Raw genomic sequence first — 19,705 nt, 5'->3', positions numbered from 1 at the left:
AGTTTTGCAAATGTGAACTAACCTGGTTGAGTGGAGAAGTAGAAATATTTACAAAATGAATCTGACTCTCATTTCACCTCTTATGAGTGACTTAACATATTTTTAAGGTATGTGATAGTGGAATGTGAAGATCAAGACACTCAGCAAAGAGACCCAAAGACCCATGAGATGTACTTGAATGTAATGAGACGATTCAGCCAAGCATTGTTGAAGGTAACCATTTCATGTGGGGGTTGGCAAAAACACCGGGCATGGGCCAGATCTGGCCTGTTGCCTGTTTTGGTATGTCCCATGAGCTAAGAGTGGTTTTTATGTTTTTAAATGGTTAAAAAAAAAATAAAAAGAAGAAGAATATCTTGTGACATAGGAAAATTATGTGAAAGTCAAATTTCAATGTTCCTACGTAAAATTTTATTGGAACATGGTCATGTTCATTTGTTTTCATATGTTTATGGCCACGTATGCACTGCAATAGTAGTTGAATAGTTGAAATGGAAACCGTATGGCCAACAAGACCTAAAGTATTTATTCCTTGGCCCTTTATAGGAAGTTTGTTGACCTCTGATTTAATGAAATAAACCTATATATGGAACAAATTCCAAAGCTTTGCTTTTATTATTTCCCTCTCTTCTATTTTGTTTATCAAGACTAGGTACATTTTCAGAAATCTGACAATGCTCATATTGCAGGTACTTACTACATAACTTGTATTTTTGCTTCTTAAACAGTTTTTAGAATCTATGTAAAACCATTTTCTCCTCTTAGGTGTTGTAATTCTTAAAGTGCTGTGGCACGGTTCAGCCAGCAGAGGGTGCACGGGCAGTGAGAACCCTCGCAGCACTGATCTGTGATTTGCTGCAGAAATAGTTGACTTCATAGCATCTTTTTTCTGCAGCTGCAGATGAACATGTTTCATGTTCTTACAAATTTAAGTCCCGTCTTACTGAGATCTTGGAGACTAAACTTTTCTATAGTTCTCAGAGCTCAGAGCTTCTCTTCATTCACCTATTGGCAGATAAAGTAGTTGGTCTTCTAACCTCAGTTCTGTCACTTACAGCTTTTGTCATCCTGTGAAGAAATTTCACTTTCTCTGAGCTTAAATTTCCTCACCTTTAAAATGAGAGTTATAACAGTTGCCTAGCCACCCTTATCAGTGTAACTGGGAAGATTAAATGAGAAAATGTATTTTATAATACTTTATGAACTGGGAATTCACTACATAAGACTTTATGGCATTTAATTTTTATGACTTATATTTTACTAAGCAAGCATGCATTATGTTGCTATTTGAGTGCTTTTCTTTTTTTTTCAGTAGATTTTTAGTTCCCTGAAGATGATATTGTTTCTGCCATATGCCTATGCATCTCTGAAGACATCATAGGCTTCCAGTTATTTATTGAGTCAAGAGTGAATGCATTTTGGTGAACGGATTCTCTCTAATCACATGGTTGTATGTGAAAAAAAAGTGCTGTTTTTGATAGATTAGTATTCGCTGAAGACTCAGATAATTTTCAACTGCAGAAGAGTTGGCAGTGTTTAAATAAGCTAGAAGCTTTCTCATTATCTCTGAATCAAGATAATTAATCTTTTTCAATTTCACTTTGTATTGAAGTTTGTAGCTATTAGAAGAATAAATAAAGATCACCCATGCTATTAAAGAAACCCTGATCATTATGCTACACAGAACTAATTTTCCTTTCCTTTGAATCCCTTCAGGGTGATAAGTCTGTCAGAGTTATGCGTTCTTTGCTGGCTGCACAGCAGACGTTTGTAGATCGGCTGGTGCATCTAATGAAGGCAGTGCAGCGTGAAAGCGGAAATCGTAAGAAAAAGGTAAACCTGTGGGCTTTGCTTTTTGTTTATGACTAATGATGTTGCAGTATCATAAAATACTGAGTTTTGGTACTGTCTCTCTGGGTTGATATATTTTATGAAATTCTTATGTAATTATAGCAATAGGAGGATTTATAAGCACTGATTATGTACAGGATCCTGTTTTATGAATTTATATATATACATATATATATTGATTTAATTCTCACAACAACTCTATGTTAGATGCTATTATGATCTCAATTATAAGAAAAAGTGGGGGTAGAGCGGTTAAATAATTTTTAAAAAATTCTTTATTTAAATTCAATTTAGTTAACATATACTGTATTATTAGTTTCAGGGGTAGAATTTAGTGATTCATCAGTTGCATATAACACCCAGTGCTCATTACATCAAGTGCCCTCCTTAATGCCCATCACCCAGTTACCCCATCCCCTGACCCACCTCCCCTTCAGCAACCCTCAGTTTGTTTCCTGGAGTTCAGCTTCTCTTATGGTTTGCCTCCCTCTCTATTTCTATCTCATTTTTCCTTCCCTTCCCTGTGTTTATCTGTTTTGTTTCTTAAAATTTCACATATGAGTGAAATCATATGGTATTTGTCTTTCTCTGACTTATTTTGCTTAGCCTAATACCCTCTAGTTCCATCCACGTTGTTGCAAATGGCAAGATTTCATTCTTTTCAATGGCTGAGTAATATTCCATGTATATATATATATATATATATATACCACATCTTCTTTATCCATTTATCTGTTGATGGACATCTGGGCTCTTTCCATAGTTTGGCTATTGTGGACATTGCTGCTATAAACATTGGGATGCATATGGCTCTTTGAATCACTATATTTGTATCCTTTGGATAAATACCTAGTAGTGCAATTGCTGGGTCGTAGGGTAGCTCTATTTTCAACTTTTTGAGGAATCTCCATACTGTTTTCCAGAGTGGCTGCACCAGCTTGCATTCCCACCAACAGTATATGAGGGTTTGAGGGGTTAAGTAATTTGTCCAGCATCCTTAGCTAGTAAGTATTACAGTTGGGGTTTATTCCCAGGCATTCTCAGTCCATATTTTTATTTTTTATTTTTTTTAAAGATTTTTATTTATTTATTTGACAGAGAGACACAGCAAGAGGGGGAACACAAGCAGGGGGAGTGGGAGAGGGAGAAGCAGGCTCCCCGCAGAGCAGGGAGCCCGATGCGGGGCTCGATCCCAGGACCCTGGGATCATGACCTGAACCGACGGCAGACGCTTAACGACTGAGCCACCCAGGCGCCCCCTCTGTCCATATTTTTAATCTACAATGCTTTATTGGGTCTCATTTTAGAATTTTAGCATCCTGGCATATAATGTGTTTGATGTGTAAAGGACCTCTACAGATTGTGGAGACTGGAATTACTCTGAGAAAATGAAAGCCCAATGTGACTTGCCCAGGGTGGCAGAATTAGTTGTTAGTAATAGCACTGGCTTTGCATCTGTTCTAATGGCTAGTACATGGATCTTTCTCTCAAGTAAGGCTTCTACGGGATGACAATAGATGAGTATCTGTTCTTCATATGTCATTTTTCCCTCATCATTAGCCCAAATGGTATGAAGGATTCACTTGATATCTTCTCTTTACCTAATCCCACCATAGGCAGATCTTTCTTGGTGACCTTTGTAAAAGAACACAACACATTTTACTGTTGTTCTCCAGACTTGTGAGAGGAAGGTGGAGAGGAAAAAAGGTGAAAAATGGAGTCAGGAATTCAGAGGAAGGGGATCAGGTCTAAGGAGAAATGCTAGTAGATATATGTGCAAGGAATAATGTTCACAAGGTTAAGAAGGAGAAAATGGGCTGAAGAGAAACACATTTTTATTGAGATGACTTTTTTTTGTCATTGCTGTGAAAAAATCACAAACCATGGTTTAAATAACTAAATCCCTACTGCTATTCCTTTGTGGAGCCCCTCTCCACAGAGGTGCCTGTGTGAGGAAGCAGTATAATCCCACATACCCACCTGCAGGAATGCGGTCCCTGCAACTGTCAGTGTGGGCATATGTTTAAACCAGTTTGTGTTTGTGTAACATGCTCTTCTATTTGTCACGCACATGAGTCTGGCTACACATCAGTTTTAGCTATTTTGGAGGACAACTGCATACCCATTTGAGGTATCACTTAAAGCTTCCCAAAATAAATTTTGTTTTTGCCACATAGCCTATATTTTAAATCAGACAATCCTAAATATAGTCTCAATATTGGCTAAAAATCTTTTTAGACATTTTTTTATGGTGTGTTAAAAGACAAGCAATTTTGTTAATGTAGATTTACTAGAAACAAGCCCTGGCACCATGGAGAAATGCCAAGATGGCTGTCTACTACCATTATTTGTGTTATTTATTAGTAACAATGAATTCACTACTGCTAATAATTTAAAATCATATGTAGCACTTTTCCATCCCCCCATTTCCATAATGAGTTTGGGAGAAATATGTCGTGGTGAACGTAGCAGTGTTAGATATGTAGGAACGTTATCTGTGAGTTATTAGTAAAATGGGTAAAACAAATGATAAAGTTTTTGCAATAGTGTTTTCCTGTGTTGACCTCTAGTTTAGGAAGAATTCTGTTGAAAGAGGTCTCTGAGTCTGGATATTTGAATTCAATAAAAAGGCATTTCCATCAATACTTTTTAAAAATTTTATTAGGCTGCCTGGGTGGCTCAGTAAGTTAAGCGTCTGCCTTTGGCTCAGGTTATGATTGATCTTAGGGTCTTGGAATTGAGTCAGCTTGTCCCTTTCCGTCTACCCCCCCCCGCCCCCCGCCATGCGTGCTCTCTCTCAAATAAATAAATAAAATGTTTTAAAAAATTTTAATTAAAGCTTTCATTTTGGGAATGTTGTTAAATGTTGTCTTTTCACTTTTTGATCCTTTAGGTGATCAATATTCATTTATTTGTTCTATAAAAATGTATTGCATGCCTACTGCATTCCAAATACTTTTTTTAGGTTCTGGGGATATAGCAGTGAATATAAAAATTGTAATCTTATGGAGCTTTGGAGGAGGAAGTAAATAGAATAAGTGAGTGAAATATAGAGTAGATACTGTTGTATGCTATGGAGAAAAATAAAGCAGGAAAAGGAAACAGGTAGTGCTGGGTTTGAGTAGTAAGGCAGTGTTTCACCTCTCAATAGCATGGTCAGGAAGGCCTCACTAGGAAGTTGACATTTGGGCAAAGACTTGAAGCAGGTGAGGGAGTAAGCCATGGGCGTATCTAGAGAATCGACTGTTCCAGCCAGAGGAATAGCAAGGACAGAAGCCTGATGTGAGAGCATGTATGTGTGTGTGCGTGACATATTTGTGAAATAGGAGGAAGCCCAGTGTATTTGGAGCGGAGGGAGAGTGGGGGGGGGGTAGTAGGAGAGGAGGAAAGAGGACAGAGATAAGAAAGAAACAGAGTATATCCTTGTAAGCCATTACAAGGACTTTGACTTAAACACGGAATTAGCATAGAAGCTGTTGGGGGTTTTGAACAGGAGAGTGACATGGCCTGACTTTGGTTTTAGCAGCAGTACTCTAGTTGTTTTTGATAAGAGACTGTAAGAGGCAAAGGTGAAGAAGGGTCGTCAGGAGGCTACTGCAGTAATCAAGCTGAGAAGTGATGGCAGGAGCCCAGGGCTTATAGCGCTGGACGTGGTAAGAAGTGGCTGGATTTCTCACCCTCCTTTGATCTGTTTTCTGGTTATTTTATTGTTTATTAGCACATCAATTAGAAATTGGTCATGAATGGATAACTTGAAATTCAGGTTAATAGACATTACCTCATACTTATATGTCTGATCATACATTTGGTTAGGGAGTAGATTTAGTAATTTTTATAAGGGTTATGTAGAAGTTCGTACCAGTTTTCAGTTGACCTTAACTTGCACTTTCTACGATTCAGAGGGAGAACTGGAATATTACTGGAGGGGAAGAATCTGACTTTCTGTCTTAGTGGTCCTGGAAACATTATTTTTCTGAACTTCCACCTTACTGATTGCAGGGTTCTCTCCTGCGACGCTGCATCCTCTCAGTAGCGTTACAGTGCAGGTGCGTCATGCTGCTGGGATTGGCAGGGCAGGTTTTCCCCTTTAAAGAACAAGCACACCTGTTAAAAGAATGCAAGACTCTCTCGAAGCTTTCAAGAGGATTGCTCTTTTGAAATTGAATGGAAGGACTTGATCTAAACAGTACAGATGCTGCTACATGACAAAGGTGTTCCGCAGTGACTTGAATTTTTCAGTTTCTGAATTCTTGGCTCAATGGCAGTACGCATGTGAGCTGAAGAAAATAAATGATAATATCTTAGGAAAAGTTTGATCAGACCAAGCCAGTGAACAGTAAAAGGTGGGGTTCAAGTTCCTCCAAGTGAATTGTTTACTTTTTAAACCCAAAACATGCCCTGGAGCAGAGTACTGAAATTCTTGCTTAATATTTGGTCATACAAAATTAAGCTTCAAATGAAATGAGTTTCTCTTTGTGGCTTCACACACCCTTTGAAAACAGAAATGGAGTCTTTAAATCCAGCATGAGTGTATTCCTTACTCTCAGCTGCAGCAAGAGAAATGTATTTCCTAACCTTGTGTAAGTCCAGCTCTTCACAGTCAAGGGATCGCTCCTCTTAAAGTGTGCCGCTGCTCTTGTCAGGCAGGTTCCAAGTGTGGAGTGCTTGTCTCTTATGGGTGCACAGTCTAGTTCGTGTTACTTTTATGGTGCTTTGGAGACATTTCAAAGTTAGTAAGATTACTCTTTATGTCTTTACCATATGTTTTATAAACTACTTTTCCATTTTAACGCAATCAGTTCTTTCTGATTTGTTCTCTTAGAACGAGAGACTACAGGCATTGCTTGGAGACAATGAAAAGATGAACTTGTCAGATGTGGAACTTATCCCATTGCCTTTAGAACCCCAGGTGAAAATTAGAGGAATAATCCCAGAAACAGCTACACTATTTAAGGTAATTGTGATGGATCTCTAATGTATATGATTGGAACCTGATTCTATAAAACAAAAACAGAGACACTCCCTTCAAAAATGATTACAGTGCAGATAATATCTGTAATTTTGTTTGATTTAGTAAATGCTAGATAAAAAATTACCTTTTGTTTATCATTGTGTCTTGATTTACCGGTAGGTATGTTTATATGAAATGTGTCATGTCAAATATTTTTTTTAAATCTCTGGGTTGCTTTTAATCTTTAATTCTTTGAACTTTTTATTAATTAGAGCCACACCTACTTTTTTCCATGTAAGCTTTTTTAAAAAAACCTTAAAATTTTGCAACACTTATATTACCCATTCAGTTCATAAGTTCATGTGGTTATAGTCTCAGTTAACCTTTTTAACATTTCTTGCTCTGTTATTTGTTTCTGTGACTTAAATTTTTTTCTTGTGTTTTCAAGTAGTAATTCTCTTTAGTCCTTGATAGCATGCCAGGCTTCTTTTGGCTGGCCACGACTTGGATAGTTAGAGCTGATGGTAGCCTCTTTCTCCAGTTGGGCCAAAGGACTGGGCATCATTACCTGTGAAGCATCATTACCTGTTGGGCATCATAAAGAAAGGTCTCTGTGAGACATGGTGTTTTACGTTTTGTGATTCTAGGGGTGGAAGGGCATAAGTTGTACTGGAAAACTACTTTGTATCCAGAAAAGAAAGGGCTCATAGGACAACTACTTATGAATATAAAAAGGGTGTGATTATAGTAAGTAGTTTGGATTTTTTTTCAAGGGTGTGTTTGAGGGCAACTTATGGCAGCCCAGCTCACACAATTGAAACTAAGTTTTTAAAGTAGTACTGAACCTTTTTGCATGTTATGGACTCTGATAGTTTCTATTCTATTAAGAATTATTCTGTTGCATTACATTTTAAATGTAACTTGCAACTTGTTTAATTGGTTTTAAAACTCATTAATGGATTATAACCTGCAATTTGAAAAATACTGGAACAGGAGATAAAATGCAACTATTTCTTAGCTTGTGTTTACAACCCACTGGAAGCTGAGATGTTAAAAGCTACACACAGACATGTAACAACTGGTGTACATGTGTACAACTGGTGTTCCTTTGGGCTGGAACTCTCAAACAAGACCAGCTTCTAATATTCTCATTCCCTGAGGACTAATCGAGAGCAGTAAATCAAAAAGGTAGTTTTACCATTTTTTTGAAACAGGATGGGAGGAAAAAATATTTAAGACAGAGCAGGAGTTGTAAGAGTGGGGTAGAGGAGTGTATATCTGCCACTATTGTTAGGTGGATTCTGACCTATTTTCTCCTTAAGTGTGCAATATTTTAATTATGTCTTAAATGCACAAAGTGGATGGTCAATAAAATATTATGAGACATGTTTTTGATCCTGATATCCAGTCTTTTTGTTTGTTTTTCTTACAACCCTTAAAGTATGTGAGCATTCTTAAAAATTTAGGGTTGGAGTTTAGGATTAATGGTTCTAGGGCCTTTACTACATAACTCTGTCATAGTAATTCTTAATCATTTTGGGGTCACAAATGCTGTTGAGGTAATTTACAAAATATGTTTTTGCTTGGGGTGATAAAAAGATACTCCAAATTTAAGATAATTTAAAATTCAGAGTTTTAATCCAAAAGAGGTTATAAGTTCTAAACATATATTCAATGAAGCATTTTTGATGCCTTTTACCCCATCATTTCACAGGAAAGTTTTCAAGCATACAGCAAAGATTAAAGAATTATACAGTGAACAACTAGATACCTACTGTTTGACTCTTCTTAACATTTTACTGTATTTGCTCTGTCATATGTCTTAGCAACTCTGCAGAGGAAAAGTTATCTTTATTTTACAAGTGAGGAGACAGGTTAAAGAACATGTGTGAGATCACCCAGCTAGTACCTGGTGGAGCCTAGATTCCTGTCACTGACTCTGGAGCTCTTGTTCTTTATGCCATGTAATCTTCTGACTATTAGCTAGCTTGTTGTTTTCTCCAAGGTATCTAATTACATCTTGCTGCCAGCCCATCTTGTTTCTTTAGGTTCTGATAACTTCCTTGTTTACCTTACAGGTCAGTGTTTCCTCCTGTGTATAGTAAATCTCCGTGCATTAATTTACATCCAAATTTGAAAACAATATTTTTATTTCCAGAGTGCTCTTATGCCTGCACAGTTATTCTTTAAGACAGAAGATGGGGGCAAATACCCAGTTATATTTAAGCATGGGGATGATTTACGGCAAGATCAACTTATTCTTCAAATCATTTCACTCATGGACAAGGTGACTATAACCTTATGTTGGCAGGGAACATTTATTAATTTTGGAAAACTACAGTTTAGTGTGTATGCTGTGTATAGACATGGAAGTATTTTTAACATTCAGGTACAAAGGAAGCTCAGCAGTCTCTACTTGACCTTGAACAAGTGTAGTTGTTTTTGTACGTTGCAGAGTGACTCTTGTGATGAGTATAAAATGAAATTGCATGCATTTCTTTTTATTAAAACTTTTTTCTCAGTTAAGTTCTCTCGATGTCAGGTTTAATAATTCCCTTCCTCTTAGTCAGCTAGATCTTTTTCTTTAAATTGCATCCCTGCCCCTGGCTTTAAAAGGAATATATTTGCCCTTATTTCCCTTTTTCTGAGTTCTAAAACACTTCGTGACTAGAGAGAATGGCATAAATGAGTTGGAGGAACCCTACTGTTCATTGAAAACTATTGACAGTGATTTAGAATAAGATAAAAAAAAAAATTGGCATACCATCAAGTAAGTGCTTAATAAATTTGATGATCAGAGTAAAATTAACTGATTAATTTAGTTAAACCTTTAATTTAGATTTATCGCCTAAATCTCTTACATTAAGCTATTATAATACTTGCCTACAAAACTTTTTCAGAATAATCTTTATATTTGTTTAACATATTTTATCTTTTGATCAAAAGCTGCTACGGAAAGAAAATCTGGATTTGAAGTTGACACCCTACAAGGTATTAGCCACCAGTACAAAACATGGTAAGTTTATGTTACACTGTGGTTGTTTATTTCAGTGTCCCATGAGTCTACTTTTCCTCTTTTAATTGAAAGTTAAGAACATTAGAGATTGAACTCATTTGTAGCACTGAAGACTGATTGTGCCTCTCTCCTTTTCTCTCTCAGCTTCCTCTTGAAAACATTAAACAGTGTATCTGTAAGGAAAAATTAACACCTTTATACTGTATTTATTTGCATTCAAAACTGGTTACAATTCACAGTAGTTTCTTACACGGTAATTTGTGTCCTGAATCATCATTTGAGAGTTACTATGACGCAGAGTGGCTTTGTATTGTGCTCTGCTGAAAAAAGCCACTCAGCAAATGATGTTGCCTTATTAACTGATTTTTTTTTAAAGATTTTATTTATTTATTTGACAGAGAGATAGAGAGAGAGAGCACACGTAGGCAGAGAGGAAGGCAGAGGGAGAGGGAGAAGCAGGCTCCCCGCTGAGCAGGCCAGATGCGGGCCTCTATCCCAGGATCCTGAGATCATGACCTGAGCCTAAGGCAGCCGCTTAACCTACTGAGCCACCCAGGCGCCCCTAACTAATTTTTTTAATATAGATTTATGGCATCTAAGTCTTTCTAAGATGGAATAACCTCTGGAAATTTGATAGATGATTCCCTAGGAATGCTTGCCTAAAACCTATTGTAAATTCCCTAGTCTTGTTACTCTCGGAGCTTCTCACTCGTAGATACCTGGGAACAACAAAAGTATCTGTTTTAGGTTTCCTGCTCTTCCCCTGGCCACCCTCAAAACCTTTTGGTGGTATAATTCCTCTTCTCATTTTTCTCTCAGAATGATCTTGTTAAAAGTGCACTTGTGCTCTTTGACTATCCTGCATAAATTGATTTACTCACTTCTGTTTGCTCCTCAGACAAAGACAGAAGCCTTAGCTTGGTGTACAAGTTCTGGCATGTTGTGACACACTCCTGGGCCTGTTTCTCAAGCCTCTCTTTTGCCAGTCTCCTGCTTGCTTCCCAGGAGTTAGCCACACGGGCCACCTTCCATTTTCTCAAACACACCATGCTTTTTTCAGCCTTACGGCCTTCATGTATGCTTTGGTCCTTATCTTTAGCATCCATTCCTCCACAGCTTTACCTATTAACTTTCATTATCCTTCAAAACACGGCTCAAATGTCCGATGCCCTCTGATCTCTGTGGTGATTTAGGTCTCCCTACACTTTTCTCTTTCATGGTACCCTTTTCTTCATAGTATTTATCCCAGTAAGACTTGCAGGCTTGTACAGTCTTTAAAGACAGGGTCAAAGCTCTATTTTTTACATGGAAAAGTTCTTACTACATGGGAGAAAGACAATAAATATATTTTAAGTGAATGAATGCAAACTATTCCCTGTTTGTGATCCAGCAATGAATGAGACATTTCTTACTCTAAAGGAGGATGCAGTAGTTTCCTTCATTCAACTTTGGTATTTTCATAGATTTGTTGTTTTATACTACTGTTGTGGTCTCTAGACTTAATTAGACTTATCTTTTCTCCTTCTTGTTCTCCCATATAATGGTGTCCTCTTCCCCTTCTTTTTGGTAGTTTAAGGGATTTATACTTTCTTCTCCTATCATTTCTAGGAAATGTCAGAAGATGGAGTATTAGACAAAAAAAGCCAGTGAACATAATACAGTTTTAGGCTTAGGTGATTGATAATACATAATTTCAGATTTCTTAAAGTGATTTGAAATTTGGAACATTTTTAATTGGTATACGTTATAAAAATACAGAAAGAAGAAATTTTTGTGCCCAATTTAGAAAGCTTAGCTATTACTTTCTCTTCCTTGTGTACAGTAATAGAAACTGGCCTGGAGAAGCATGCAGATAAATCAGCTTAATTGAAAGAAAAGTTTTCTTACAGTTCCTGTGAATTAAATGCCAGGCTAAATATATTGTTTACAGACCTATTTAAGTTGTTCAGGTATGTAGTATATGCATTTGAAATGAAGGTTATTCTTAGTAGAACCATTATTTTTATTGCTTAACCAATAATTGTGCTTAATGCAATGCATATATTTCTGTGTAGGCTTCATGCAGTTTATCCAATCAGTTCCTGTTGCTGAAGTTCTTGATACAGAGGGAAGCATTCAGGTACAGAACCAATTTTAAATGAGTTATACAATTCATGAATATATTACTGTTCTAAAAATTTCAATCTTTATAAAAAGTATATGCAGTAAAAAATGAATGTCTCCTTTTATCACCCTTCTTCCCTCACATCGTTTTCCTTTCCTTGGAAGTAAACAGTGCTATCAGGTGGGAATTCCTCCATGTTAGTACATACAGATGCTCAGTTCCTTAACCAGTGCCTGGCATACAATAGGGAAGCAGGAATTAATTAAATTAAAAATTTGTTAGTTTATGGTTATATTATATTCCAGATTATGGAAATTCTAGAATTTATTTAACCATAAATGAACACTTGATTATTTCCAATTTTTGTTGTTATTCAGAGCAGTGCTGCATATTCTTCCTCATACATGGTTTGAACATTTGTCTTTAAGACCCGTCTTGCTCTCCAATCTCGTCGCTGTCCTTTAATATAAGAAAAGGCAGACAGTTTCTAGGACCATGCCATGTGTGTCTTTGAAATTTTTTACACTTTAAATACACGGATTAGTTCTTATCACACCTTAATAGTTTATTTTGGTTGTTTTTTAAATATGATTTTTCTTTTTTCCTGTGTAAAAAAAAGTACATAATTTACACAGAAAACCTGATATACCTGACATGAGAGCTAACACAGAGAAGGACTTGACAGAGGATATTTGCTACAGTGTGTTTTGTCTTTCCCAGTTTAACATGTCACAGTAATTCAGTATGGAGTTTAGATTTGCAGAAAAGTATTACTCTGATTCCTTCACGAAGCAAGTGGTTATTCTGTTCTTTGGTTTAGGGAACAGTCACATGCAGTGGTTAAAAGCTCCCGCTTACTAGAGTCCTTAGGGTTTTAAATATGTAGTATCATGTCATCTGCAAACAGTGAAAGTTTTATTTCCTCCTTACCAATTCAGATGCCTATTTTATTTCCTTTTGTTGTATAACTGCCGTGGCTAGGACTTCCAATATTATGTTGAATGAGGGTGGTGAGAGTGGACATCCTTGTCTTACTCCTGACCTTAGGGAAAAGGCTCTCAGTTTTTCCCCACTGAGTATGTGAGCTGTGGGTTTTTTGCATATGGTCTTTATTATGTTGAGGTATGTTCCTTCTAAACCTACATTGTGGAGGGTTTTGATCATGAATGAATGTTGTACTTGGTCAAATGCTTTTTGGGCATCTATTGAAATGATCATATGATTCTCATCCTTTCTCTTATTGATGTGACATATCACGTTGATTGATTTGCGAATATTGAACCACCCTTGCATCCCAGGAATAAATCATACTTGATTGTGGTGCATGATTTTTCTAAAGTATTCTTGGATTCAGTTTGCTAATATTTTTTGAGGATTTTTGCATCTATGTTCATGAGAGATATTGGCCTCCTAGAACTGATAAGTGAATTCAGTGAAGTTACAGGAGACAAAATCAATATACAAAAATCTGTTGCATTCCTATACACTAATAATGAAACAGCAAATTAGGAAAATAATCCCACTTACAAGTGACATAAACAATAAATATAAAATATAAAATAAAATACCTAGGAATAAAAGAGATAAAAGACCTGTACTCTGGAAGCTATAAAACACTGATGAAAGAAATTGAAGATGACACAAAGAAATGGAAAGACACTCCATGCTCATGGATTGAAAGAACAAATATTGTTAAAATGTACTACCTGAAGCAATGTGCACACTTAATGCAATCCCTATCAAAATACCAACAGCATTTTTCACAGAACAAGAACAAATAATTCTAAGATTTGTATGACACCACAACAGACCTCAAATAGCCAAAGCAATCTTGAAGAAGAAAAACAGAACTAGAGGTATCATAATTTCAGATCTTTTATATTACAAAACTGTAGTAATCAAAACAGTATGGTACTGGCACAAAAATAGACACATAGATCAACGGAACAGAATAGAAAGCCAAGAAATAAACCCACAATTACATGGTCAATTAATCTTTGACAAAAGAGGCAAGAATATGCAATGGGTAAAAGTCTCTTCAACAGATGGTGTTGGGAAAACTGGACAGCTACATGCAAAAGAATGAAAAATGGACCACTTTCTTACACCACACACAAAAATAAACTTAAAATGGATTAAGGACCTAAATGTGAGAACTGAAAACATAAAAATCCTACAAGAGAGCACAGGCAGTAATTTCTCTGACATCAGCTAAAAGGATTCTTTTAGATCTGTCTCTTGAGGCAAGGGAAACAAAAGCAAAAATAAACTGTTGGGACTATATCAAAATAAAAAGCTTCTTCATAGCAAAGGAAACAGCCAATAAAATTAAAAGACAACATGCTGGGGTTGCCTGGGTGGCTCAGATTGTTAAGCGTCTGCCTTCAGCTCAGGTCACGATCCCAGGACCCTGGGATCGAGCCCCACGTCCGGCTCCTGGCTCAGTGGGGAGCCTGCTTCTCCCTCTGCCTCTCCCCCTGCTCGTGCTCTCTCTCTCTCTCTCTCTCTATCTCTGTGTCTCGAATGAATAAATAAAATCTTTAAAAAAAAATAAATAAAAAAAAAAGACAACATGCTGAATGGGAGAAGATGTTTGCAAATGACATATCTGATAAAGGGTTAGTATCCAAAATATATAAAGAACTTATACAACTCAATACCCCAAAACCAAACAATCCAATTAAAACATGGGCAGAAGACATGAACAGACATTTCTCCAAAGAAGACTTCCAGATGGCCAACAGACACATGAAAAGATGATCAACATTAGTCATCACCAGGGAAATACAAACCAAAACCACAATGAGATACCACTTCACACCTGTCAGAATGGCTAAAATCAAAGACTCAAGTAACAACAGGTCTTGGTGAGGAACTGGAGAAAATGGAACCCTGGTACACTGTTGGTGAGAATGAGAAGTGGTACAGCTACTGTGGCAGACAGTATGGAAGTTCCTCAAAAAATTTATAAATAGAACTATCCTATGATCCAGTAGTCCCACTACTGGGTATTTAACTGAAGAATATGAAAACACTAAATCGAAGGGAAGGGATATATGCACCCCTTTGTTTATTGTAGCATTATTTACAATAGCTAAATTATGGAAGCAGCCCGAGTGTCTATCAATAAATGAATGGATAAAAAAGAGGTGGGATACACACACACACACACACACACACACACACACACAGATACCATACATATGGAATATTATTCCACTGTAAAAAAGAATGACATCTTGCCATTTGCAACAACATAGATGGATCTAGAAAAGTACAATGATAGGTAAAATAAGCCAGTCAGAGAAAGACAAATACCATGTGATATCATTCATATGTAGAATTTAAGAGACAAAACAAATGAATAAAGGAAAAACAGAGACAAATAAAAAAACACTCTTAACTATAGAGAACAAACAGATGGTTACCAGAGGGGAGGAGGGGTGGGAGGGAAATGGAAGGAAAAAAAAAAAAGAACTTGTGCTCAGAAGATCTAACTGCCTGGGGTTGAAGTTTGGCCATGTAGCTTTTCAATGTAAACCTTGAGTGGCTTCTTAACCCTTTGTGCAAAGAAGAGTTAACATAGCCGACTTGAGGTTCTTATCTTTAGAAAGGCCCACTTGCTAGGTTAACCTCTGACTGATATCTGGGAACTTGGCCTTCAGTGTGTCGTTCCTCTGTTCCCTAACTGGTAAGGGTGGTTCAATGTGCCTAGACTGTTTGTGATACGTGATTTATAGCAAACAACTTGCTTTCCTTCTAGAATTTTGGCAGTTGCTAGACAGAGGGTGCCTACATGACCAGCTCCCAATAAAAACCTTGAGTGATGTCTTCAATAGGTTTCCCTGGACAGAAACACTGCACCCATATTACTGCCTTTTTTTTTTTTTAATTGTTGAAGAAAAGTAATAAATATGCTCAGTTTATTCCCTCACAGAAGAGAGCCAGGAGGCTTACATATGGGTTTCTCTAGACTTTGCCTGTGTATTTTTCCTATGCTGAACCTCCTGTGTATACTTTTGCTTTAATAAGTGTCACTTGTGGTACAACCGTATGTTGAGTCTGTGACTCCATGTAACAGATCAAACTTGTAGGAGGCCTTGACCCCCTAACATACCCTTCAGGTCTCAGTTTCTGCAACAGTAAAATTTGGGTAATAATAGTACCTACCTCTAGGATTGTTCTGAAGATGATGTGAAGTGTAGGTAGAGCTTTAACATAGTTTCTAACTGAAGTAATTGTTTAATAAAGTTGTCAATTATTATGTTGCTCTGTGAAATTATGATTTAGTAAAATAAAGACAGTGGCAGTTTGTATATTGATTCTTGGTTTTCATATCTGATCTCTGTAAATAGTTTCACTAAGTCATAGGTTATTCTCATGTTCAACTTCAGTAGATAATTAAAAGCTATTTTCCAAAATAGTTGTTTTTGGAAAAACTGTTCTGTTTCTTATTGCTATACATCTTTGCCTAATCTTGGTATTGTTAGACTTTTATTTTTTTTAAATTAAAAAAAAAATTTTTTATATTGTCAGACTTTTAAATTTTGGTATTTTATTGTGGTTTTAGTTTGCATTTCCCTAATTAGCCACAAGATTGAGCATTTAAAAATGTATGTATAGGCCATTTATTTCTTCTGTGACATGCTTATTTACATCTTTTGTTCATTTTCCTGTTGGGTTGTTTGTGTTTTTATTGATTTATAGGAATTCTTTATATATTCAAGGCATAGTCCTTTGTCAAAGGACATTCAGAAAAGCTGAAACATAGGATAAACTTTTTTTTTAACAGCATGTTACTTGTATTTTCAAATAATATATACTCTTTTTCTTTAACATCTAATATGTAAGGGAATAGTTCCAGTTGGTAGTCAGAAACAAAACAAAACACTATTTTCCCCATTGTTTCCAGACTCTTTGGACACTCTAGTGCATTTATTGTCCCCCTGTAATTCTTTTGTTCAGTTCACATCTCTTTTATATTTATCTTTCCATTAACTTCCTCTAAGAATTATTAGCACTTGCATTCTAATTAATTTACAAATTTGGGTGTAATTTTATTGAGCTTTTTTTATTGTCGTGTAGTTGACATACAATATTATCTTGCTTTGAGGTGTACAACAGTGATTCGACAATTATATACATTATGAAATGATCACCATAAGTCTAGTTACTGTCTGTCACCAAAGTTATTAACAATATTATTGACTATATTCCTTGTGCTGTACATCCCCTTATTTGTTTTATAACTGGAGGTTTTTTAATGGTAACAGTAACTATACTTAAAAGATAATTTTAATAACTCATGTTCACTTTAAGGAGAATGTATGATACAAAAAAACCCCTCATTGTTTACATTCAGAAGAAAGATAAAAGAGATAAATTGAGTATAGAGAAATAGCAGTAAATTTATTTTATTTTATGTAATGTTTTCCCTAAGGTATAAAAGTAGCAGCATATACTTTTTTTTTTTTTTTATCTTAACTGTCTGTAAGCATAGTAATAAGACTGATTCTTGGAATATGCTTTTTAAAGTCCACATTTTATAATTACTGACTAAGCTTTAGACTAGACGCTTAGTCATTTCTTATAATTTCAAAATGTCTGATTTGTTTAAGGATTGTATTGAATTTGTAAACATGTAAATTATATCTTTTCAGAACTTCTTTAGAAAGTATGCACCAAGTGAGAATGGGCCAAATGGGATCAGTGCTGAAGTTATGGACACATATGTTAAAAGCTGTGGTAAGTTTTTCAAGCTCTACTTCCATTGATACATTGGAGTCAAGGAAATAGGCTATCCCAATGTTGCCATATTCATACACATTTACATTTAGCACATTGTAGGATTTTATCTTAGACCTTTTGGGCTGCTGTAACAAAATACCAGAGGGTGGCTTATAGGCTGAAAGTCCAAGATAAGGTACCAACATGGTCAGGTGAGGGCCCTTTTGGGGTGGAAGACTTTTTGTTGTATTTTCACCTGGCAGAATGGGCTAGGGAGCTCTGTGGGCTCTCATTTTTGAGTTTTTAGGATGGTAAGCACCTCCTAATACCATCCTAATGGGCAGTAGGATTTCAACATACGAATTTTGGGAGGACATAGACATTCCAGTCATGGCAGATTAAAATGCTCTATAAGAAGATGATTAAAAGATAAAATCCTGATAAAAGAAGTCATTAATGTTTTGACATAATAGTAGTAACAAGGTGTAAATTCTGTTTAGTCTTTAATGGGTGTATCTTTGCAATCACTTAACTGTATTATCATTACAAGTTATCTCTTCTTGGAAGCTGCTAATTTTCCCCTAGATTTTCCCTGTGTTTGAGTAACTGCAATTAGTAGACTCTGGGAAAAATCTCAGTAATAATTATGGTTTAGATAAATCTCAAGAGCTGTGTTAGAAGGATGTCTCTCATGATATTTTATTTTATGGTCCCTTCCTGGAAATAAGTAAGTGGTAGAATGCCATAGGGATTAATTCAATGTTTCGATCATTTATGCCTACCTATCCTCATGAAGTTTATATTCTAGAGGATTTTTAAAAGATTTTCTTAAGAGGTTTTTTTTTATTTGTTTGTTTTGTTCATTTGTTTGTTTTTAAGAACTAGATTGTTTAAGGGAGGGTTAATAAAGGAGTTGACACTAGAGTTGAGCCCTGGATGGGATGTGGTATGTGGTAAGTTATTCTTATTTTATTTAAAATTATATGTTTATGTTCCTATTTGTACCTATCCTTAAGTTAGGGGGAAGCAAGTAAGGGGCTTTATAGACCTTTAACAGTTGTATTTAAACTTTCATATCATTTTATGGCTTGTAAACTGCTTTTTATACATGACATTTTTTTTATTTTTCACAATGTTCCTGTGAAGTAGTATTGCAGATTATTTTAGACAACATAATTTCTTCCCAAATTTATACTTGATGATGCAGTTTTGGCTTAGAAGTATAGAGAAAATGTAATATTTCTGGGAACTTTAAAAGCACCGAAATAAGATATGTATGTATATTAAAATCCTTTATGGTTTTGATCTTATTTTTACTGAAGGAATATAACATGTGTTACATGTAACTGTGTTTACGCATAAAAATGACCACATACAGTGTAGATTTAAGAACTAAAAAAAATCGATTGAGACATTCCAGAGAAAAATGTATTCTTTCTTTTTACTTACCCTTCCTCTCCTACTCTGTATTTTTCTTCTTTCTCTCCTACCATCCCTGCTTTCATTCTTTTCTTTCCCCTTTCTCTTCTTTCCTGTTTTTTTAGAACTTCAACTCTGCTTTCTGTGTTCTAAAAAAATTACATATCATGTAAAGACTAGGCTAGACATCTAACATTACTCACATGACAGTTCATACTGTCTTTTATAACAAGGCTTGTCAATCAAGTCTCCGGTACATGGCCTCTCTGTGGTTTGGACTTCTCAGAACTAGGTTCCAAGAGGAAGTACTCTCAGAGACAGGAAATTGTTGGTGTCTGAAGGCCTGGACTGGAAAGTCACAGAGCCTGCTTGGAACCACCTTGAATGAAAAGTGTGGCTATCTTTTTTTATCCTTATCCTAGTTCTCAGTATCCTGTTACATGAGATACTTCACATGCCTTCCAACAATTATCTTGTGTCTTCTTACTGAACTTTTAGTTATTATAAACTTTTTTACATTATAAATCTATTTAATAAAGAATGCTTTTTCTACTTGAAATATATATACACATATCATCTATAAATATTGACTAAAATTTGAAAATTTTAGTAAAATTACTAGAACAGTATATTATGG

The 19,705-nt window shown here is 35.8% G+C and overlaps 1 protein-coding gene across 2 annotated transcripts in view; it reads left to right on the top strand.

Moving 5' to 3' along the window:
• The window catches only part of PIK3C3 (phosphatidylinositol 3-kinase catalytic subunit type 3), a 142,645-nt gene that overhangs the window by 77,828 nt on the left and 45,112 nt on the right, over positions 1-19,705 (top strand). For both annotated transcript variants that reach the window (XM_032421464.1, XM_032421465.1), the window contains 7 exons: positions 108-213; positions 1,717-1,833; positions 6,674-6,805; positions 8,961-9,089; positions 9,749-9,818; positions 11,873-11,937; positions 17,583-17,667. In XM_032421464.1, coding sequence (XP_032277355.1) covers positions 108-213; positions 1,717-1,833; positions 6,674-6,805; positions 8,961-9,089; positions 9,749-9,818; positions 11,873-11,937; positions 17,583-17,667 — 704 coding nt within the window. The remainder of the gene's footprint in view (positions 1-107; positions 214-1,716; positions 1,834-6,673; positions 6,806-8,960; positions 9,090-9,748; positions 9,819-11,872; positions 11,938-17,582; positions 17,668-19,705) is intronic.

The sequence above is a fragment of the Phoca vitulina genome, unplaced genomic scaffold (assembly GCF_004348235.1).
Source record: "Phoca vitulina isolate PV1807 unplaced genomic scaffold, GSC_HSeal_1.0 scaffold24, whole genome shotgun sequence".
NCBI lineage: Eukaryota > Metazoa > Chordata > Mammalia > Carnivora > Phocidae > Phoca > Phoca vitulina.
The sequence above is the reverse complement of the archived record's forward strand: the minus strand, read 5'-3'. Positions and strand labels throughout refer to the sequence as shown.